This window comes from Ipomoea triloba, chromosome 5 (assembly GCF_003576645.1).
Source record: "Ipomoea triloba cultivar NCNSP0323 chromosome 5, ASM357664v1".
NCBI classification, from domain to species: Eukaryota; Viridiplantae; Streptophyta; class Magnoliopsida; order Solanales; family Convolvulaceae; genus Ipomoea; species Ipomoea triloba.
Genome location: NC_044920.1, coordinates 25,241,222 through 25,264,726, shown reverse-complemented (window position 1 = coordinate 25,264,726; position 23,505 = coordinate 25,241,222). Strand labels below are relative to the sequence as shown.

Here is a 23,505-nt window from a genome sequence, read left to right as displayed (position 1 = left end):
CTCTCGTGAACCAGACGGCGTTAAGACGGTTCTGTAATCTGATCTCCCAACGCTCATGCTTCTCTCGCATCCCAGCCCCACCCCTCCGCAGAAAAGGTCAATGTCCTTGACACTTCCGTTCAAACTAGAACTTTCATACCATTTTTTAATGTTTTATTAATTCATTAAATTTTCCCGTCAAACTAATCCTAAGTCTCTGAAATCCTTATTCAAAAGTTGTTCGAGAATGTAAATCGTAAGTTATCTCATCAATTTTCAATTTCCACCATTTCTTTATATTGTGTATGTATAAAGAATTTGCATCATTTCTAATCAGCCCCAATGACTCATAGTTCCCTGCCCAATTCTAACCAATTCACATGAAAAAAAATAGTTTCCAATCACATGAGAGTAAAATTTAAGAGTACATATATTAGAACTGTTTTTAATAATGTTTGTTTCGTTGTACTAATATTTTCGGGGAAAAGAAAAAAGGAAAAGAAAATAGAACCTAATCTAGCATGCAAATAAGCGGTCAAACAAAAAAAATTAACGACTCAGATTTAACAACCGAGTGACAGGTCAGTCACCTACTGTCTACTTTATCATCAACCCCTCGCCCCTTTTTCTTTTCTTTAGCCTCGCCTATGGCATCATTTTGACTCTTGTTCCAAATCACATTTTCTCTGTTTCTCTGATTGGGGCGGCCATGGCAGTGGACCTTATGATGGATTACCGACACGGCGGAAACGGCAGGAGTGTTGATCTCAGCTTCGCGAAGAAGCTGGAGGAGAGCGCGGTGGTGAAGGAGGCGGCGTCGGGGCTTGAAAGCGTTCATACCTTTATCAGATTATTGTCGCAGCAGAAGCATAAGGCGGCGGAGATCCGGGAGAAATCGACGGTGGAGATTGAAATGGTGGCGGATGTGGCGGTTAATAAGTTTCAGAAGGTGATTAATCTTCTCGGTCGGACCCGGACGGGTCACGCCCGGTTCCGGCGAGCCCCCGTCGTTTCTTCTTTGCCGGTTCCCGCGAAGGTCGACACCAAGGTTTATAACCCTACGCCGATTCAGCAAGTTCCGCCGCCGGTTTCCGCCGCCGCCGCCGGGAAGACGATTAGTTTCTCGTACTCGCCGGAGGTTTCGCGGGCTAACTCTTTCAATATATCGTCGTTGACCGGGGAGACGGAGAGCAAACAGGCGTCTTCTTCCTCTGCTTTCCAGATTACCAATCTGTCCCTGGCCTCCTCCGGCGGAAAACCGCCGCTTTCTTCGTCTTCGTTGAAGAGAAAGTGCAGCTCCTCCGAGAATAACCTCTCCGGCAAGTGCAGCGGCGGCTCCTCCGGGCGATGCCACTGTTCCAAGAGAAAGTAAGCACCTTAAACCCTAACCCCTTCATCTTCCCCATCATAAAATTAAAACTGAAAAGATATAACTGTTCTAACCACTCATCTTTCCCAATTGAACAGGAAGCTAAGGCAGAAGAGGGTGACCAGAGTTCCGGCAATAAGCATGAAGATGGCCGACATCCCACCTGACGATTTCTCATGGAGGAAATATGGACAGAAACCCATTAAAGGCTCTCCACACCCTAGGTAAACATTCTTAATCTTATTTTAACCATAACAAAATCATTCTCGAAAACTCCACTCAAATCGGTCAAGTTCAACTTCTGGCAAAATGGATTTATTGATTTTCTTGATTTGAACTGTACAATTATAAGCAACTTAATTTAGTTTCCTGGATCGGACTAAGAATCTAAGCTGATTTGCCTTATTATTAGGATAACTTAAACTGATTTATCTCTTGTGATTCTTGCTGGTTAAGGTTAGAATGAAGAATTCATCAAATATGTACAAATTTTCCTCTAATAGTAATTACAAGTTTTCCTCGTTTATAAAAAAATCTCAAAAGTTTCATTGTGATATGATTATTGACATTATTGTTTTTGATGTTGCAGGGGATATTACAAGTGCAGCAGCGTGAGAGGGTGTCCGGCACGTAAACATGTAGAGAGGGCTCTGGATGATCCGGCGATGCTGATCGTCACATACGAAGGAGAGCACAATCATTCCCTCTCTCTAGCTGAAACAAACAGTTTAATCTTAGAGTCTTCTTAGATATTATGATCAATCAGTTCATTCATGGTGAGGCTAGCTAGATCCAGATCTCAGTTTGCCCTGTAAAAATTTGTGCAGGCTGCAGGCTCACAGTGTAACCCTAGTATCTTCTGCTGTAGTGTTAGGGTGTGTGTCGGGTTTTAGTTCGGGTGATACTCGAAATTTATTTTGGATATCTGGAAATTTCGTGTAGGTTACTGTAGCTCTAGTTTGTGTTAATTAAATGCCTCAGGTGTTCATCTCAGAAGAGATTGGCAATTGGTTAGACCATGTCTTTAGTCTTGCTTTATTTTGTTCACATCTATTATACTTTTTCCTTTCTCAAGTAATACCAAAAAAGAAAAAAGGGAAAAAAAATCATAAGTTAAACAGTGAGGTAGATTTATATTATCATACGGTGAAACATAAAAAAGTAATAAAAAAAAAAAAACATGACTGAATCAAATTCATACTCTATCAGTAAGCGGAGCTTCCATGAGTCATAAGCGCAAATAGTCTCCAATCATGTACGTTTTCATCTAGTCTCTAGTGAGAAATAACTTCTAGATGAATATGATGAATGTGACACTCTATTTTCTTTGTATAATTTTCACGAATTGCAAAGTCGTAAATGTAGATCCGTCTCGCTATCTCCACATAAACACTCTTAACGATATTCAAGAATCACTTTTGAGTTCCTCACTCTTAATTAAAACCTCTATGAGAACATAACAATAAATCAAGATATATAAATAGATCAAAGCCGCACTTACAAACCACCTCGAAACTGGATTTGACAAATCCATATACGTTGATTTAATGGTACTATAATGTCTTAAACATTAAACTAGATCTTCAGCAACAATCTGAATGCTTCATTTTTAGTTGCATCTTGTCTTTACAGTTTTCTATCATTATTATATTGCAGAAATAAATAAATAAATGGAAGTAGGGCTAAAGTGAAGTTAAAGTGGGGATAATGGATTTGGTATGTGTCTTATTGACAGACTGTCAGTGGGAATTGGGATCAGCAAGGGATTACATTCTAATCTTATCCTTAATTTATTCCAACAATAATTAATTCAAGATATTTTTTCACAATATTAATAACATTAATATCAATAATACTGGGTGTAATATATATTATTTTGATTTACTGAAAAGTCCACAATCATTATCCAAAGTGTGCTTTAGTTAAAATCCATTTTACAACACTAACCAGTAAATGATCAAAATGAAGTAAACTAATAAAGATTTTCTATAGCTCACATGATTAAACTGTGAGAGTTAATAAACAATTCTTGAACTTGTAACAAGTGGTATTAGGGAACTATATAGTGAATATATTGTTCAAAGTTTAAAGGGGAAAAAAATCTTAGAGGAATGATTCAGTCAAAAATGATGATGCAAGTTGAGGAACATGTCGTGTGGGCAACGGTTGAGGGTTGACCATAAAAAGGGAAGACGAAATGCATGGAAGGTGGCAGTTGGGACGGCTGATTTACTCTTAAAGTTTCCCACAAGATGAAGTGAAGCCAATTAATTGTTACCACCCATTTTTGTTGCTCAATCAATGTTTCAATGTACAATTTCAGATTTCTCGACCGACTCAAGCAAATCCGATCCATCTAGAATCTTGGTTTTGAGCAGGATGCTGATTATCGTGATTATATTTCATTTGCTCAGTCGTTTATTTTGAAATAAACATTGATGTCAGTATTACAAATTCAATGGATATATTATGTAAATTAATTGAATAGGCATATATTGATTCTAAGATTTTCTTCATTTTATCAATATTCTTGTCTAATTTTATGATGAGTCTGATTTCAACCATCAACAATTCAACATTAAACATCTTCCAAAATATATTATAAAATTAGAACTTTGAGACGATTTTTCCAATCTTTGAAATATATGTATTCTAGAGGGATGGGAAGTTTGATTTGAATTGTTAAAGGTTGATCAAATTTGGTCAAACATTGGTGCACATTTCTAACACGTAAATTGAAATTGTGTTCTGATACTGAGTGATGGGGAGGGTTTTGAAGTTGCATTGGTTGAATGGTTTTAAAATTCTGCAAAGTTGGTGAATTGGTCCACAGTAGACTCAAGTAGAAGAGCCAGCATCCTCAAATTCTCCATTTTATAATAAATTAAAGAAACTGTACACTACATGACATTATGGATGGTAATGGTATATGCTTCAACACATCATATTCTATTCCTATCCTAGATGGTATTGTTCTCATCATATGAATCTTGAGTGAGCCACTCTTATTAAATTAATCTACCATATCAAGTTGATATGTGAGTACCACTTCGCGAAGACGTCGCCATGTCAAGTCTATATGAGTACCACTTTGTAAAGACGTCGTGTATAGTAACTGTGCACGTATTAGCTCCTATGTGAGTATATTTAAGAGAATGTAACATACCCAATTATGTTGGATGTAGAGTGTTAATAGCTAGCCTCCATTAAGTGATAATGCAAAACGCTTAAATTTTTTCCATCATTATTTTTTTAGACAGACACATGAGAATCACTCAAAATTTGTGCCCACACGTACACTTTTAGATTATAGTATGTATATCCCCCAATAATTGTGAGCCAATCCATTATATCAGTCAGAAATATACAAATTACAAAAATGCATTGTTGTACAGTGGCGGAGCCACAATGGGGGCAGTGGCCCCCACTCCCCTACCCCATATAATTTGTATATATATTATTTATACCAACACTTAAACAAAGGTTTAGTTAGCTTAGATGGTAAGGCCCTAGTGTACCAAGACATGGGTAGTGTTCAAACCTTACAACAGCATTAACTTTAATCTTTCAATTTGATATTTTTTGGTAACATTGTGGCTTTAAAGAAAAAAATATCTCACAGCAGCATTAACTTTAAGCTTTCAATTTGATTTTTTTTGGTAACATTGTGGCTTTAAAGAAAAAAAATATTAATAGTGAGATGAGTGAAATTTTGTTTTTGACATTTTTTTAATATTAATAGTGTGAATTCTAATTGAATTTTTTATTTGTAACATTGTGACTTCTTCTCGTTTATTTTTATTTTTTATTTTTTATTTTTTAATATTAATAGTGAGGTGAATGACTTATAATGTGTTTTTTCATTCAAACTATTTTATCAAATTAATTATGTTTTATATTTTATTTTAAATATTTTTTTATCTTGATGTATTTTGATTTTTATCACTAGTCAACAATATTTATGATTCGGTATCTAAGTTTTTGAATTTTTTTTTCAAAATATCTCGTTAATTTTAATGTTTCGCCCCCACTGGAGAAGATTTCTAGTTCCGCCACTGATTGTACATGCAAAAGCACTATAATATCTAATATTTAGTGGAAGCATTGTAGAATTGAACAACCTCCAGGGATAGTTGCTTTTTGAATCACCATAATCCTTAGATTGCAATAGAGAGATTATCATTCACTTAATCTCAAATAAAGTAGATGTTCATATGCAATAACTTGAGTAGTGAGATGACTACTAAAGATGATTATATATATCTGACTTATCATCATTATAAGCTATGTAACTGATGGCCCCATGGGTACAACCCAAGTAATAATTAAAGTAAGAAGTAAACTTGACCAAGGCGATCCAATTCGGAAAGTGGGGGCCGGGTGACCCTCTTTTTTTTCTTTTCTTTTCTTTTTTTTTTGAAAAGAGGGCTAAGGATGCGTTTAACAGCGCGATATAGAGCACAATCCGAGAAAACAAGCAGTGGGAAAGAGTGGTTGGTCTGGGCCGAGGGAGCGTCAGCCGGCGATCCAAACACCATATCTCCGTTCATTGGCGAGTGACAGACTCTTGGGGGTCAAGCAGACCGAAGCGGACTGTCGGAGGGTGGCCGGCAAACCGCTCCTAGGTCCGTGGCCTTGGCGCTTTTTGGTCCATTGTTGGAGCGCCTTAATTGTCCGTTGGTGGTTGGAGAGCCTCAACTTGGTTCACTCAGCTTTGACGGATCACCTATGTGAGTGGCGGACTGTTCAGTGGAGGGGTAGACCGCTCAGACGAATCACTCCGACAGATTGCTTAGGCGGACGGATTGTTCTAACAAGTTAGTGATGCAATTGGCGATGTCCAAAATGTGACCATAAATCTAAGATAAATAATCGAATTAACTTCCATTAATACACATCATGTGATGAAAATAATACTCTATAAAATAGACAACATTTTGTTGAATTAAGGAATTGAAGTCAAAATCTGCAGCTGGGCTATTGAATATTGATCAAAGTTTGGACACACAATGGGGGCCCTAGAAGTTCTTGTGTAGTTTTTTGCCTTGGCTGATAGCTCAAAGTCAACAGAGGATGCATGCATGGGGATTCCATTGTGGTCTGTCTTCTTTTAATGCCTGACGACTGCCATGTGACAACGCATCTTTAAAAGTCTCCTCTTTTTATCCTTTTGGTTTAAGTGAGACGACATGACAGCTATGAGCTCCCATTTCTGTACTACTTTATAAAATGTCTTTCACTCTTATGAATGGCAATGGAATGCCTCGAAATTGATATTCAATCTGTATCATTTTACTTTAGAATAAGGATGAAATAGATTATTCAATTAAATTAATTATTTTTAAAATCGGTAATGCCATGTCAGCACACTTTAAAGTAAACAAGTCATTTTGGGTTTAATTACATGAGTTTATGTTGTTCAGAGACTCAATTATATATTTTTTGAATTTGATTGTCTAATTTCAGTTTGGTGTGTACTTGAGTGGCTTATTGACCCTTATTATTATTAATTAAATTAATTTTTCTTCTTTACTTATTTGTTAAATATATTTTTAATTATTGACAAATATAATATTTTTTATATTTTGTAATATTTTTAATATAGTTTCTAAATATTTAAATTTTATATGTTAATACTAAACTTAATATTATAAACAAATTAAATTCAAAATAACATCAATAAAGTTCTTTTTTTTAAACATCAATTAAGTATTGTTAACCGAACTAAATACATAACTTGAGATGGACGGAGAAGTAGTTTTCAAGGAATGGGTTGTTGAGTGGGTAATGTATAATTATTATATTAAAAAGGTACGGGTTTGATTATTGTTAGCATTTTTTCGTTGAATCTGTTACATAGATTTTTTCTTGTATGATTTATCTCATATCGTGTGTTGTTTGCAAGTTATTATACAAGAATGAGATTATCCAATGTACACTATCTGATAATGATTGTGGGTTGCTCAGTAGGATTACCTAATATACACCATTGAAAATAATGACTGTAGATTCCTCTCATCATCTAAAAGAATAGAGTAATTTTTGAAACTACGTCTTATTCCCCGTCCCCCTCAAAAAAGGAAAAATTGTTTCCATTCTTTTGGATAATATGCCAGAAGCCCAGATACTGATTTGTATGGGCCCAAAATACTAATTATAATTTATAAGGGTGTAGCCAAGATACAAAACAATTGGACTAAAGCCCACCTTGTATCTTTCAAATGGACCAAAGCCCAAATTCTTCGTGTTTAACTCAAGAAAAACCGCCGCGACTTTCCTTACAGAACTTTTCATGGCTACCCAAAACCCAACTGTCTCTGCACAAAACCTCCGCGATGCCGACGACGTAGATGACCTTCTCTGCTCAGGAATCGCCGCCGCCGTAGCCGACGGAGATGCGAATCACAGTCATTCCTTAGAAGAAGAAGAAGAAGTTCAGTCCTCTAGTTTGGTTCGCCCGAATGGGTACTTGCGTGGAGAGGCGTGGATTGAGAGAGCGTGGACTCACTGGAAAAAAATTGGACAGCCGAAACTCATTGTTGCACCTATGGTCGACAACTCGGAGCTTCCTTTTCGTATGCTCTGTCGTAAGTACGGCGCTGAAGCTGCTTATACCCCTATGCTACACTCGCGTATTTTCAACGAAGACGAGAAGTATCGCTCTGTAGAATTTACTACCTGCAAGGTAATCTACTTTAAGCTCAGAGAGTTTTTAGAAACTTTGAAAATTTTCCCCGCTTGGATTATATTCTTAAAATTTGCTTTCTACATTGCCCGTATGCATTTCCGCAACTAGATATTTCAGTTTTTATCCTCAATTGTTACCTCTTTGGCGCATTTTGACATATACTTATATGAATTATAGGCGTATCACTTTTGCATGTTTTATTGTTTAATGCAGGTTTTAAAATTTCTTCTGTAGAATGTTAATGTCCAATTTCATGACGTGTGTTATTCTTTTCTGATTTGGACTTTGGAGTGCTTGATATCGACTATCGTTTAATGTGTGTTTTAAAATTTCTTGATTAGAATGCTGATATCCAATTTCAGGATGGGTTTCTTTTTTCCTGATATGGATTGATTGCTTTCTGCTTCAATGATTCATCTATGTATTTGTTCCAGAATTGTGTTACTGGGCATTCTAATGTTCCACTTTGGTATTCATCTTAGTGTGTTCTCTAAATTGCAGGAGGATCGCCCACTTTTTGTTCAGTTCTGTGCGAATGACCCAGACACTTTGCTGGAAGCAGCCCGGAGAGTAGAACCTTATTGTGATTATGTGGACATCAACTTAGGGTAGCATCCTCCTTCCTTGAAGTGTTATCTATTATTCTAACATTGATACTAAAATAATGTCTGAAGATAATTTGCTTACACTTAGGCAATTAGAGGTAGTCCTGTTGTCTTGGATACTGATTCTTTGCTACTAGAAAATAATTGGCAATTGATTATAAGTATTTTTGTCTTGGTGTTTAGATGGACACTCCTCATTTTGGACCTTAATCACTACATTTTCATTTGTTTGTCTGACTATTTAATTTTCAAATTCTACAACCAGAACTTCTGTTTAAATGAATTTTCATTTGTGATTTTCTTTCAATTTAGTCTACAACCATAATCCATCATTTTTCAGTCAATTCTGGTTTAAGTTTAGTTCTACATTTCCCAGTTGATTGATCTGTTCACATACGATAGAATATGGTTTTATTGGTTCTTAGATAAATTGTTTTATTTCCCAGGTGTCCCCAGCGTATTGCAAAGCGGGGGAACTATGGAGCTTTCCTCATGGATAATCTTTCAGTTGTTAGGGCTCTGGTAGAAAAATTGGCTCAAAATCTTAGCGTTCCTGTTTCATGCAAAATCCGTGTCTTCCCTGATTTGCAAGATACCATCAATTATGCCAAGATGTTGGAGGAAGCTGGTTGTGCTCTTTTAGCAGTGCATGGACGAACAAGAGATGAAAAAGATGGGAAGAAATTTCGAGCCAACTGGCCTTTCATCAAGGCTGTTAGAGATTCAGTGAGAATTCCTGTCCTTGCTAATGGGAATATACGTCATATGGATGATGTACAAAATTGTTTGGAAGAGACTGGTGCAGATGGGGTACTTTCAGCTGAGACTCTTCTTGAGAATCCAGCCCTTTTTGCTGGATATTTGACTACTGAATGGGCATCTGTGAGTAATGGAACCATGGAAGATGGACAGTTAGACCAGGCTGAGTTATTAGTGGAGTATTTGAAGTTTTGCGAGAGATATCCTGTGCCATGGAGAATTATTCGGTCTCATGTGCACAAGATGTTGGGAGAGTGGTTCAGAATCCATCCAGATGTAAGAGAGGATCTAAATAAACAATCAAAACTGACATTTGAGTTTCTACATGGCTTGGTAAATCGACTAAGGGAACTCGGCGTGAGGATACCCCTGTTTTTGAAGAAACCCCACAAAGAATGCTTACAAGTGGAGTAGAGACACGAAAAAATTGGTTTTCTACATGCCTTGTTCCATGACCCATTTTTTCTTGATGTCAACAATATAGAAGCTGGAATCTGCAGCACCAGATTACAGCAAGGTTTGATCTAATTATCAAATTCACTACTTGGTTACTCGATTTGAACTTGTTCATTCATTCTGAGAATTGTACGGTTGATGTTGTTTAAAACATTGTGAAATTACACATTTGGAGTATATACATACATCCATGGGTAAGAAGCAAGCTTTCTCAAGTATACTATGTCAAGAAAGTTTACATTGCACTACTAGATTTGAAATTAATTATTTCTCTTGTAACCCATATATTTTGTTGTAACATTTGCTTCTTTGTAACCCCAAGAAACACTGCAATCTTGATAATTTCAGCCCGCAACACACTGTTCAGAGAGCTCTGAATTGGGATAATGAATTGAAGTGTGTGGTGGAAAGGTCTGAGTGGCATGAATGCGTCCAAGAGTGCTTTGTCTTGGGATCTTATGGTGCCATATTGCCATCATCAGTACGCATAAAAGAGATCATGATGTAATGGGGGTCCTTCGCAGTCTCTTCTGCGTCCTACCTCCATGTGAGGATGTGGAGCCTCCCTCCTCTCCCTGTTATACAGCTCTAAAGGTCAGGTGCTTCCAAATTCTTGTGTGTGATGCTGGAAAGATTTGGGGTAACTTAGCTCTGCCTCTGGATACTGCAGATAATATCCATAGGATTGCTTTCTGCTAATTTTACGGATCTCATTCTTAGTTCTTAACTAATTATATAGTTTTTGCTGCAATGGGACAGGTTAACTACTAGTCTACTACTTCTACAATTGGACAATATATATTTATTGATGTAACATGTGTTGTATTTGAAACAAATACTCATTGGTCCCCCTAGAGTTACACGTGAATTGGTGGTACTAATGCTTCAATTTTTATTTTATTTTATTTTGTTTTGTTTTGTTGTTGTGATGAAAGAAACCTGTAGCCACTATCCGAGATGAGAGTGTGTACTGGGTAAACAGTAAACCAGCTTAGGTTGACCATAGCTTACTAGCTCAAACCAAGAAGGTCTAACTGGAAATTGAACTTGTGACATTGTGGTTACCATTTCAACAGTGTGACCACTTTGGCTAAAATTGTTTCCAATGCTTCAGTTTTGGCACTGCTGCTCTGCACATGTATTTTGGCATTTGGCTACTGCCAGTAAGCATGCTCCCACTTGGCTATTCTAATCTCTTTCTCCAACCCTTGTTGAGAGTGGAAGTTGACTTTACAATGGTCTTTGTTGTGTAATGTATAACGTTATGTATAATTGCTATCATGCTCCTTACATCAATTATATATATATATGAGGAGCTCCTTATTATGGTTTCTAAAAGATTGTAAGGATGGGGAGAGTTATCATCTCTGTTCTCACAGCTTCTCATCTCTTCTTCCTCTTCTCACTTCCATTGTTCCTTGAAGCCACCATTTCCATGTCCTCACCTGTAGAAAATAAGAGAGCTGCATTAGAAATCATAATAGGATTTAATCCTCCCCCTGGCTCCGCCCCTGAACCCACATGTCCTCCTCCTCTTCCTCCCCCTCCAGAATGCCCTCCTCCTCCTCCGCCACCAAAACCGTCTCCATCACTGCCTCCCCCGCCACCAAAACTGTCTCCATCACCCCCTCGTCCGCCACCAAAACGGCCTCCATCACCTAGTTTTGGAATCCCATTTGAAACATCAGAACTACGCAGGATAGAGAGAGTGATCCAAAGATTCAGAAGAACAATAATCCATGACCCAAACGGCATTACCAAAACCTGGACGGGCAAGGATCAGCTCTGCAAAAACTCATCCGCATACAAAGGATTCATTTGTTACACAACAAGAAAAGATAACAGGCGTGCAGTTGGTGGCATAGACTTCAACGGTCAAGACCTTGGCAACAGCACTAACCCTCTGTCCCTGCAAAACTATGTCGAAGAGTTCAAGGACTTGGTGGTTATCCATGTCAACTCCAACTACTTCACAGGCACCATTCCTCCTGGAATCTCAGTCTCCAATCTCCCCACTCTCTTCGAGCTCGACGTCAGCAACAACAAGCTCTCCGGGCCATTCCCAAAAACCGTTCTTGCAGCTACAAACTTAACATATTTAGACCTCCGCTTCAACTTCTTCCATGCCCAACTCCCCCCTCAAGTCTTCACACTAGACCTCGACGCGCTGTTCCTCAACAACAATGGATTCTCCGGCCCCTTACCCGACAACCTCGGGAGCACCCCTGTCTTCTTCCTAACCTTAGCAAACAACTACTTCACTGGCCCAATCCCCAGAAGCATTGGTCACGCTTCAAAGTACCTCCTTGAAGTTCTGTTCCTCAACAATTCCTTGTCCGGCTGTCTCCCCTGGGAAATCGGGAAGCTCAAAAACGCAACCGTCTTCGACGCCAGCAAAAACCAGATAACAGGCCCCATCCCACACTCATTCGGCTGCCTCAAGAAACTCCAGATCCTCAACCTGAGCACCAACAAGATGTACGGCACTATCCCGGAATCGCTGTGCGCGCTGGGAGACCTGGAGGAACTGAGCCTGGGATCAAACTATTTCACCCAGGTGGGAGAACAATGCAGGAAGCTGATCGCCAGGAAAATTCTGGACGTGAAGAATAACTGCATTTTGGGTCTGTCTAACCAGAGATCCCCGCAAGAGTGCTCGGATTTCTTCTCCAAACACATGCAGCGTTGCAGTGACGAGAAAACCATGCTGTCGCACCTGCCTCCTGGCTGTCGTATTGATCTCTATACCTCTCAGAAACACAAACGCCATAGCTCACAAAATCGCAAGAAGAAGACAGCAAAAACTACTTATGCTGCACTCAAGGTGCATGGACCATGATGCTCAATTCCTTAATTTGTGTTTATTATATATAATATATATAATGGACCTGGCCGGGGTTAGTTTTAACTATGTGTATTGCATATATATATATATATATATATATATATATATATATTGCTTCATTTTACGGTTTGATCTACGAGCTGATGAGCATGCATTTGATGTAAACTAGGATTTCAATTGAAGAAGGAATAAAGTAAAGTAATTGTCTTTGTATTAGTAAAGAATCAATTACAAATTAAATCAACTTTCTCACACAATTCTCTACAACTTGATCAGAAGCCACGATTCCCCAATTGGCCTATTGCACTATCATTAACTTCGATAACATAGATTTTCAACTTATCCCGTCTAATGAAAACCTGGCCAAATTATGCTATGGACCTGGGTTCACTTTGCCAGGTAGACCTAGACCCGAAAAGCGCCTCTGGAATAACTGCTCCGTTAGTGGCACTGTTTCATTAGTCAGTGATTTTTATTTTTTACTTTTTTATTTTTTACTTTTTTGTAAATATAGAGTTAAAAAATTGTGAATATAGAGTGTAAAAATATAGAGTTCAAAAATTGTGTTATACTATTGAATATAGAGTTATAAAATTGTGAATATGGAGTTCTATAGTTGTAAATATTAAGTTCTATAATTTTGCATATTGAGATATAAAATTGTGAATATAGAGAAACGAATTCTGAAGATAAACGACAAGAAAAAAATATTTTTTTAAATTCAAATTGCGCCGTTTTGGACCCGAATCCACATTGCAAGGTGGACCTGGGGCCATGACATAACAACCGGAAAATCTCTTATTCTAATTTAGTGGTACGTTTACAAATGATCCAGCCCAGTGATTGGAATGGCCCAAATCTCAGCACAGTGGCCCAGCCCACATATTGCCTACGGAGACCCCACCTAACCACCTAGCAATCCTAGCAAGTATCAAACACGCACTTTTCACGTGAGTTCATGGTAGCGTGGTTTCCACGCTAGAAAAGAAAAAAGGAAAAAATAAAAAGAAAATAAAGACTTTAAAAGGAAGTGAAGAAAAGAATAAAGAATCGTTGACTTTAATAAATTTTATCCCATAAAAAATGCATTATATGAAAGACCGCAAAGCATAACCGATTATTTCAATTCAATGGTTTTTGTCGACAATGATCTTCGCCGTACATCTTTGATTTAATCTCCGCCGTCAATTCCTACTACTATTTACTTCCGCGGTTCCGCCCCCCAAAATAAACTCCCTCTCACTCCTCTCTCTCTCTCTCCTCGTCTCTCCCTCTAGCGACGACCACAACTCCGGCGACCGTTCATTTTCCGCTACCGGAAACAATGTCGGGAGGTATTGCTCGTGGTCGTCTCACCGAGGAGCGCAAAGCCTGGCGCAGAAATCACCCTCACGTGCGTCTCGCGCTCTCTTTTCGTTTCTCAATTCTGCTTTATCTTCCTTGCATATTTCCATGTGTATCATCTCGTGTGATCTTTACTTTTAAAATGATTTCGGCTTTGTGGATTTCGATGTTCGCGTATTGTTTATATTTATGGATTTGTGTTTTTGTTCTAGGGATTCGTGGCTAAGCCGGAGACACTCCAGGACGGTTCAGTGAACTTGATGGTTTGGCACTGCATTATTCCCGGCAAGGCCGGGGTAAGTCCTTGTCTCCTTCATTACCTACCATTTTTTCCCACTGTTTTTGTTAGTTCAAGTTAGATGAAGGTAAATTTTGTTGGTAAAATATGCAAAGAGACCTAGTCGAAGGTGATTGTCTGGTAAAAAATTTATATCTGTTATATCTGAGTGAAGAGTGGCTGCTAACTTTATGAATTTTTTATTAACTCGAGGGTTTGATTTGAAGGTTGTTCTACTTTGGTTTGCTTGGTGCATTTAGTTTCTTACTATAGTCAAATTACAGTAACAAAAGTGTTTTAGTCCAATTCAATTCTCCAATTTGATCTTTTAACTTACTAGTAATAGATTAAAGTCTACTCATTTTTCCCAAGATCTAATTGCAAATTAGAATCATGCTTCTTTTGTTATGTGTTTAGGAGTCTGCTTTAGCTTTTGTTATGTGGTTGGCTTCATGAGTGATATTCACAAGTTGGATGACTCGATCTCTGTATTAAAATTATGAGATGATTTTTTCTTGTAAAGATTTAAATTTTAGACAACAGGGGTGAAAATTAGTTCACACTTGTTTAATAAGGTTACTAGTTAAGTAGATAGTTTTGTTTTTGCTGGTGCTGTTTTATGATTTTACTTGCACACAATTCAGTCAGATAGGTATTGCTTGATTTTCAGGAGTCGGGACAGTCAGGAAAATGAATCTTATGTTGCAATATAAAAATAAAACTTAAAGCTGGTTAATTAAATTAAACAGTGCTTACATAGACACATAGTACACAAATTATTATTTGAATCATAATTCTGCTACAGTATTTCTTAGAATAGACGCTAAAGTGTACAATAAGTTTTTTTTTTTTTTTTTCAAAATGCGCCGATTCAATACGAAGCACTAAATTTTTTTTATTTTCACCCACAATCAGTGACCATCTTTTTCTTGAACATGGTCTTCCTCCCTTTATTTTTCTTAAAAAGTGGTGGTGATCACCTATTCTTGATTTTTATGATTGATTACATGCATAACAGATATGTTGTCCCAAAAAGCATGTATCATAAATTACATCGATGGGATGGTCTGAATATTCTGGTCCCATGTGTAAGAACAGTTAACTTAGTGCAGTAACTTTGATTTAGTACCATATTAAAATTATACACTCTGTAACAGACTTTCCAACTTTCTATTGGACCGTTTCATAAAGCTTATAATCATGGATTTTGATTATTGTTAATGTTTGTAGATTGTGAATGTGGTAACTTTTTGTGCATAGGTTATTGACTTAAATAAGGTTAAAGTGTTGTAAAATCATGATCCATAATCTACAATCTGTTCCAATAATGTAAAAAAGAAGATTACTTAATCTATAGTCCCAGTGATCTGATTACATAATGTCTACTGAACAGCACAAATATAAATATTTACTTCTTTTTTTTTCGTGTCTATTTACTCATTAACTCTAGAAGAAATATGCTTGCTGGTAGAATATCATCTCACCTATTGTTCAGAAAGATTGCGCAAACTTTGCGTAGCCACATATATTTGTAATTCTCTCTCTGTGTTTTTATAATTTGGTTGCTGAGCAATATAACTGCTGCAGACTGATTGGGAAGATGGTTATTATCCACTTACAATGCACTTCAGCGAGGACTACCCAAGCAAACCACCAAAATGCAAATTTCCACAGGGTTTCTTCCACCCTAATGTCTATCCTTCTGGGACAGTTTGCCTCTCAATCCTTAATGAAGATTATGTATGCAGCATTCTCTTTCTGTACGCTGACTTAAGTCTCAATTAATTTTTATCAATCAATCTTTTATATGATGGGCTTTCACTGTTTTTGGTTGTTTCTAGGGGTGGAGACCAGCCATTACCGTCAGGCAAATTCTAGTTGGTATCCAGGACTTGTTGGATCAGCCAAATCCTTCTGACCCAGCTCAAACTGAAGGTTATCATCTCTTTATCCAGGTAATTCTTTATATTCAATCGCAACTTTATCATCTTCACTTTATCCAGTTCAATGTGTTAACAAAAGTTATAGAATTCATCATACCAAGAATACAGAATCGGTAATGACTATTCCTTGGTATAGTAGTAGGTTCTGTTCAATAATTAAGTCCCTCTCCCTATATGCAGGATGCTGTGGAGTATAAGAAGAGGGTTCGACAGCAGGCCAAGCTATACCCGCCTCTTATCTAAATACATTACTCCGTATTTAACTCCCTTCCGGTCCCTTTAGTTGTGCATAATTGTAATGGGCATACCAATTACCAAGTTTCCTTAGCCGTTGAATTCTCCCTGTCATATTTATATAGTTGATGATGCTTTGTTGTTTGCCGTGGTGATACACTGATACATCTTGAATTATAGCTCTGCTTCATTTGATTGTATTTGCCTTTCCCATTCCATAATGAACCAGTAAATGTACATTTGTTGGAAACAATCTGGTTTCTTGCTGGATTTTGGACAGTTGTCTTATTTCATCTATGCTACTTTATCTTGTTTCCTACTTGACATCAATGCCATGTTGGCCACAATCTAGCCATCCATTACTGAGCTGGCTGCCAGCCTGGCTAACTTTTTCAGTCCTCTCAATTACAGTAATCATTTTAAATTTAATTTGTGATTTTAATTTTAGCACATTTTGTTAAATAATTTAGGGGAAAAAAAATGTAATTTTAGTTTTTTAGTTATGTCTGTCTAGACAATTTTAATCCCAGATAATAGTCAATCGCAGAATTAGTCCGCAATGTGGTAAAAAGTGAACAATTATAATCTCTTTGAATAACTTTTGTCATCACCTGTTGTTTGTGTTTTATTTGTACCGTGTTATATTATACTTGTCATATAAATTATGGCCATAGTCGATGGCAAAAGGTAGTAGAAACTAAAATACATTGATGACTAATTTTGTAAACTAAAATGACTAAACGGGTATATAATTTTCTTTTTGAGTATTATTGATTCTGTTATAATGCAGTATCTGTTTATAAGCTACTTTCTCAATTTATTAAAACTCAGAGTCAGTACGGCCCCCACTAAGAACTCAAATTCATGATCTCTCATTTGAGAGAGTTACTTTGTGTTACTAGATTAAGGTCATTTGGCAAATAGGTATATAATTGAACATTTGAACAACTAACATTACAATTTTAGTCTATGTTTAACTTTTGTTATCACCTATTGTTTGTGTTTTATATAATTATATGTTTAACTTTTGTTATCACCTATTGTTTGTGTTTTATATAATTATATGTACGGTATTATACTATGTTCTCAGTTGATAGCAAAAATTAGCAAAGGGATTAAAATTGCATATTGATGACTACTTTATCAAATTATTAATGTATCGTGTCATATTATGAGACAAACATGCAGCTTTTACAGTGTCAAAATTATAATATTATTATAATTAAATTAATTATCTCTGTTGATGATGTCTCTAGCCATTGTTTTGTACAAATTGTATATTGAGACGGCAGGCACATTGGAGTTGCGAGAAAAACAAGGAACAAGACAATAGAAAGGTAGTGAGAGGGAACTTTCTTGTTTGCGAACATGTTCGATGAGATCAGTGTATACACATGAAAACAAACAAGAAAATACGGAGGGAGAATTAATGGATGTTGGGTATAGGGAAGAGTTGTACAGCGTGAGTCGTGAGAGTTGTTTCCACAATAAATACGAGGAGATTGGGAGTTGGATCTTCCGGCAGGCTTCTGAAACACTGCATTAAATTAATGTAGTACGTCTTTCTAGGCATAGCCGTAGAATGACCCATTCTCCGGGAGCAATCTCAACTGTTTCGAGGCATACTGTATTGTACGGACTTTAGTACATTTGAAAATTTCAGATTCAACATGTAATCATGGTAATCAATTGTAAGGGCACCCCGTATTCCCATCTATGATTTTTGTTAGGTTTTTTTAAGAGTTCATTATTATGTGGAGGAAAGAGAAGTTAAGAGAAAGAAAATTAGGCATGTCATACAAGTGAGATTTTCTATGAGGCCCGTCAAGAGAGAGAACTATCATAGGACAATGCACATTTTGCGCATAATCAACACCCAGTTGAACCTCCTCTTGTATAAAAAAATCAATCTGGTCAATACTATACCTCTTAATTGAGTAGGCCCAATACGAATGGAGATTAGTCTGAATATGGTACGAGCTAAATATGTCTCATACAATTAGAACCTGCTCAGGACATCTCGTGACCTGACAAAAAAATATTATTTTAAAAAATTTAATACATTTTAGTTTAAAATGTAATATATTTTACGCATACATAAAACAATTACTCCATCTGTCTCATTTTATCTGTCATACTTATTATTCATTGGTCAAACCAATTCTTTCTTCTTTGTTTATTTTCTTTATTAATTTTTTATTTATTTTTAAATTTAATTTTTTGTGTTTAATAATACTTTTAATGTAGTTTCTAAATATATAACTTTTGTACATTAATACTAAATTTAATATTTTGAATTAATGAATGCACCCCATGTGAAAAGGGTGGGTTCGAGTCTCAGTGGATACAATGCTGGCTCTTCGTGCTTCAGTAAATTGAGAAAGTAGTTATTAACAGATACTAGATTGTAACAGAGTCAGTACTACTCAAAAAAATTGAATTAAAAATCACTTCAATCAAGTCTCGATAATCGAACTCAACACATAAAATATGACAAAAGAAGTATATTTTAATTAAAAAGTATTACACATTTTCACAATAAGACAATCTCACACAATATTTCCATGTATATTGTTGGGATAGATAAAATCCCAAAACAAAAACGTGGTGGAATCATTGACACCCGACAAGAGGTAAAACCCATTCAAAAATTTGAAAATTCCTATGGAACGGCTGACTTTGTTTACAGTTACACGTCCAAATGCAACTAACCGAGCAATGGATATGCTGCGCCGACAAATGTATAATTAGGGTCCGCTGTTAACATGTGAACGTATGATTAGAAAAGTGTCTTCTTTGCTTCCACCTCACAATTCACAAAACCCCTAATCATTATTCATTGGGAAAATTATAATTTTTACCCATCTATAATATAATCTCACCCCTGAATTATTAGTGGTGTAAATGTTGCCTCTCAATTTTTAAAAATGATACACATATTGTCATTTCCGTACCGACAGGAGGGCAAGATTTACATCATGTAAGGGGCAATATATACTGATTTTGAAAATTAAGGGGCAATATTTATACCACTAATAATTCATAGGTGACATTGATAATTGACATATTATGGAGGGACATAAATTACAATTTTCCCTTATTCATTAGTAGAGGATATTTTGGGAAACAATTTATGAATCAAAAATAAATAAATAGTTTGTTCAAAAAAAAAATAAATAAATAGTGGATTTTAATAGTTTAGAGTCAGACAAACGCGTAAACCAATTTGGGTTTGACTTTTTCTTTATCACCGTAGAGAAATATTTCATCCGTAGAATTTAACAATCAATACATTGTGGATTAGGGTGGAACCTTAATCCAAAATATGTATATAAAATTAAAATATTATATATTTTTAGTTAATAAATTATGTATATTCAATTATTTTGTGTATATTCAATTATAATGGATTGTATATATTTGTTTAACAAATTATATAGGTGTAGTTATATTATAATTGAATATATATATATATATATATATATATATATATATATATATATATATAAAAGATGTTAACTTTATGTACATAATATGGACTATGGTCCACAAAGCGCATAGTAAACTATGTGATATAATTTGAGTTTATTTTGTGTCTAATTTGATTAACGAAGTTTCGATCTACAAATAATTTAATTTATTTTTTGTGTCTAGTTCAGTTAACGATAAATTATTTACAATGTATTTTTCATATTATTAAGTTTTTTTTTTTTTTGAAAATCATATTATTAAGTTTAGTATTAATATATGAAATTTATATATTTAAAAATTAAATTTAAAATATTATTAAATATAATATATATATATATATATATATATATATATATATATATATATATATATAACTAATATAAAATAAAGAAAAAAAAGAGAGAAAGAATTAATTTTATCAATGAATAATGAAAAAAATAAGTAAAATAGGACAATATAAATAAAATGTGAAAGATTGAGTACGTATTTTGTCCACAAATGTATAGATGTAGACACGTATGTAGACGTGTAGCCAGCAACGAATTATTTTATATTTTATATTTTTATTCTCCCAACAAATATAATTAATTCTCGTTCTCTCTCTCTCTTTGTTGGCTTTTCTCTTTTGTTAGCTAATCATACTTTTTGCATTTGATCATGTTGTGTCTTGTATAGTTGTATCACTCTATTATTTCTTTTGAAGGTTATTTATACGTATGTTAAGATTTATAATAATTTAATGGGTTAATCTCATTTTTAATTCATTAATTATATTATTTTTGTACTTTGAGTTTTTAAATTTAAAATCGATCTATTTTTAAATTTTTATTATTTGAATTTGAGTATTAAATGCCCTAATTAATTTTGATCAATGTAATCAAAAGCATCACACATTTTTTAGAACCTCATAAAGGAATTGCTCTCAACACCCGCTATAGAAAACCCGACTTTAATTTCTAGTCCATTGCAATACACAATCTATCACAAATAGCCCACAATTCAACAATGAATCTCACACCAAACTTATTATTATTATTATTTTAAAACAAAGACGAAATTTCATTAAGAAGAGTCAAGCTCTAAAGCAGAAACAACAAAAGGAAACGGAACAACAAAACAATCCAATCATTCAAACTTAAACAAGGCTTCCCGATCCGAGCAAGAAGGTGGGCGACCTTGTTCGCGGACCGCTTAGCGAACACAAAGCTAATATTAGACAAGTCATTATCTATTTTTCTAATGTCATTAATAATAAGATCGAATGAAGAGAAAAGTTGAGCATTCCTGATACTCTCAACAACAGCAAGGCAGTCAGTCTCAATTTGAATAGATGACAGATTGAGTTCATTGATCCACTTTAATGCTTCTCTCACACTAACTGCTTCAGCCTCCATTGGTTTGAATAATCCATGTCAGGGAACTTGCTTCGCTGCCATAAACGCCCCCTCACAATCACGGAGAACAAAACCCAACCCCATTTTCCCGTGACTATTGTCCAAAGCTGCATCAACATTGAAATGTAAACTTATAAACAAAGTCATTGAGTCATTCACCATGTTCATCTCGTATATATAACACCTCTTCTCATGGAATCACTTAGTTGTCCAAAAGTATTACCATTCACATTAATTTTAACTTACGTTGGTGAATATTTTCGATCACCAATCAATCAAAACCAATAATTTATGTTGTAAGTAATAATTGAATATAAAAAAAATATATCTTAAATCTGTCGATTACATTCCTCTATTTACGTAGCTCGAACCAAATATTTTGTTCTAGTTTAAAAAATAACAACAATATTATCATTAAATGAAACCCAAAAAAAAATAAAATAAAAAATATTATGAGATTGAAAAAAAAAATAAAAAATTGAGAGCAATTGAATACAAACAGAAGATGAAGAAGAAGTATATATACATCTCAATCCTTAATTGATTACAAATTTGAAAGTTTCAAAATTGTGAACATATATGTGGGCGTGTCTGCATGACTGAGTATAACGAATAAGCAGTTCGAAATAGTAAGTAAGACATGGCAACAATTATGCAAAATCGTGTAAGAAATCTATGTGTCGGTCCATCTGGAGACCGCTATCCGCCCACTCTCCCTGCCTTCATTTACTTACATTTCAAAACAAACAAAAAAGGCAAGATTGCAATTAATTATCATAATCCACATTGGGTACAATGTATACATGAAGATAATATATATATATATATATATATATATATATATATATATATATATATATATATATATATATATATATATGGAGGGTTCAGGTGTGAGAATTGCTTCCCGTGTGATTGTGTGATTAACACAAAAAGATGCACATTAAGTATACAAATCACACACCTTAAACACACAAACAAAACAGTTTAAGAACACAAAACACACAAATAAAGCACCTTAAGAACAAAAATCACGCCCCTAAAATTTTAAAATGATACACCTTAAGTTTCAACACTGACGCACCTTAAGCATACAAATCACGCACCTTAAAAAGGAAAAAACAATGCACCTTAAGAAGTAAAACCACGCACCTAAAGCGTTAGGTCGATGCACCTTAATTTTAACACTGACGCACACAAACCACACACTTTAAGAAGGGAAATCACGTACCTAAGCAACCGCATAATCGCACATGAGAAGACCTACCCCACACACACACATAATTTGAATTAAATGAAAATATTGTTGCAAAGAGAACTAAAGGCTTTAAAGTAAATAAAAATAAATCTTAAAGTGATTGTGTAAATACTCAAACTTTGAAGTGCAATCAATAACAACAGTATAGAGCGCAACTAATAATATTATAGAGTGCATCTCTAATATGTACAAGTGTAATGAACATAGTACTCTATAGTTTTTACAATTGCACTTTATAGTGTTACTAATTACACTTTAAGGTTCAAGTTATTTGTAAAATTGTAACTACATTCAACAAATTCTTCTATAGCTTTGCTCAATTGCATTCCATAGTGTTATTAGTTGCACTTTAAAATTTGAGTTGTTGATATAAATGTCACCATATTTTTTTTAATCTAATTGTTATATATCCATTAGATATTTTCAAACTGACAACTTTGATCGGTTCATAGTTATCTTATAAGAAGTGATTTTTTACAATAGTACGCATGTGTATGTGTGGACAACTTTTGTAACACTGCAAGTGCAATTTCACGTGACACCGAGTACACTCTGAAGTGTTACTAAATGCATTTTAAATTTTAAATTATTTATTAAAACACCACTACAATATTCCTTTTGATTGCTTCAAAGTCATCAGGTATTTCCAAATAAACAAATGAGATTGATTTTATTTATTTAATTTTTTGAGAACAAGTTCTTATGTATGTATGGGCAATTCTATCATGCGGACTGGGAGCAATGTCGACTAAAGCGTAATAACATTTGTGTAATATAATACATCATCGTATATGGTACCATTGAAAACCATTTCCAATAATAACAAGTGCAATCGGTGATTACACTTTGGCATTATAGAAAACTATTTTATTAATATTGAGTA

At 35.2% G+C, this 23,505-nt stretch overlaps 4 protein-coding genes across 4 annotated transcripts; all 4 read left to right on the top strand.

The window, feature by feature from the left end:
• Positions 1-599: 599 nt before the first annotated feature.
• LOC116021053 (probable WRKY transcription factor 7) lies at positions 600-2,395 on the top strand. The gene is made up of 3 exons (XM_031261657.1): positions 600-1,347; positions 1,447-1,572; positions 1,938-2,395. Exons 1-3 carry the CDS (start codon positions 689-691, stop codon positions 2,095-2,097), a joined length of 945 nt encoding a protein of 314 aa, XP_031117517.1. The 5' UTR covers positions 600-688; the 3' UTR covers positions 2,098-2,395.
• Positions 2,396-7,640: 5,245 nt separating this feature from the next.
• LOC116020467 (tRNA-dihydrouridine(16/17) synthase [NAD(P)(+)]-like) lies at positions 7,641-10,761 on the top strand. The gene is made up of 3 exons (XM_031260941.1): positions 7,641-8,033; positions 8,538-8,644; positions 9,088-10,761. Exons 1-3 carry the CDS (start codon positions 7,641-7,643, stop codon positions 9,812-9,814), a joined length of 1,227 nt encoding a protein of 408 aa, XP_031116801.1. The 3' UTR covers positions 9,815-10,761.
• A 422-nt stretch (positions 10,762-11,183) lies between these two features.
• On the top strand, positions 11,184-12,912 carry LOC116019981 (uncharacterized protein At4g06744-like). The gene has a single exon (XM_031260403.1). The coding sequence runs from the start codon at positions 11,205-11,207 to the stop codon at positions 12,693-12,695; it is 1,491 nt and encodes a 496-aa protein (XP_031116263.1). The 5' UTR covers positions 11,184-11,204; the 3' UTR covers positions 12,696-12,912.
• A 970-nt stretch (positions 12,913-13,882) lies between these two features.
• On the top strand, positions 13,883-16,816 carry LOC116018874 (SUMO-conjugating enzyme SCE1-like). Its single transcript, XM_031258892.1, has 5 exons — positions 13,883-14,094; positions 14,258-14,341; positions 15,910-16,062; positions 16,164-16,277; positions 16,446-16,816. Exons 1-5 carry the CDS (start codon positions 14,026-14,028, stop codon positions 16,506-16,508), a joined length of 483 nt encoding a protein of 160 aa, XP_031114752.1. The 5' UTR covers positions 13,883-14,025; the 3' UTR covers positions 16,509-16,816.
• The last annotated feature ends 6,689 nt before the right edge of the window (positions 16,817-23,505 follow it).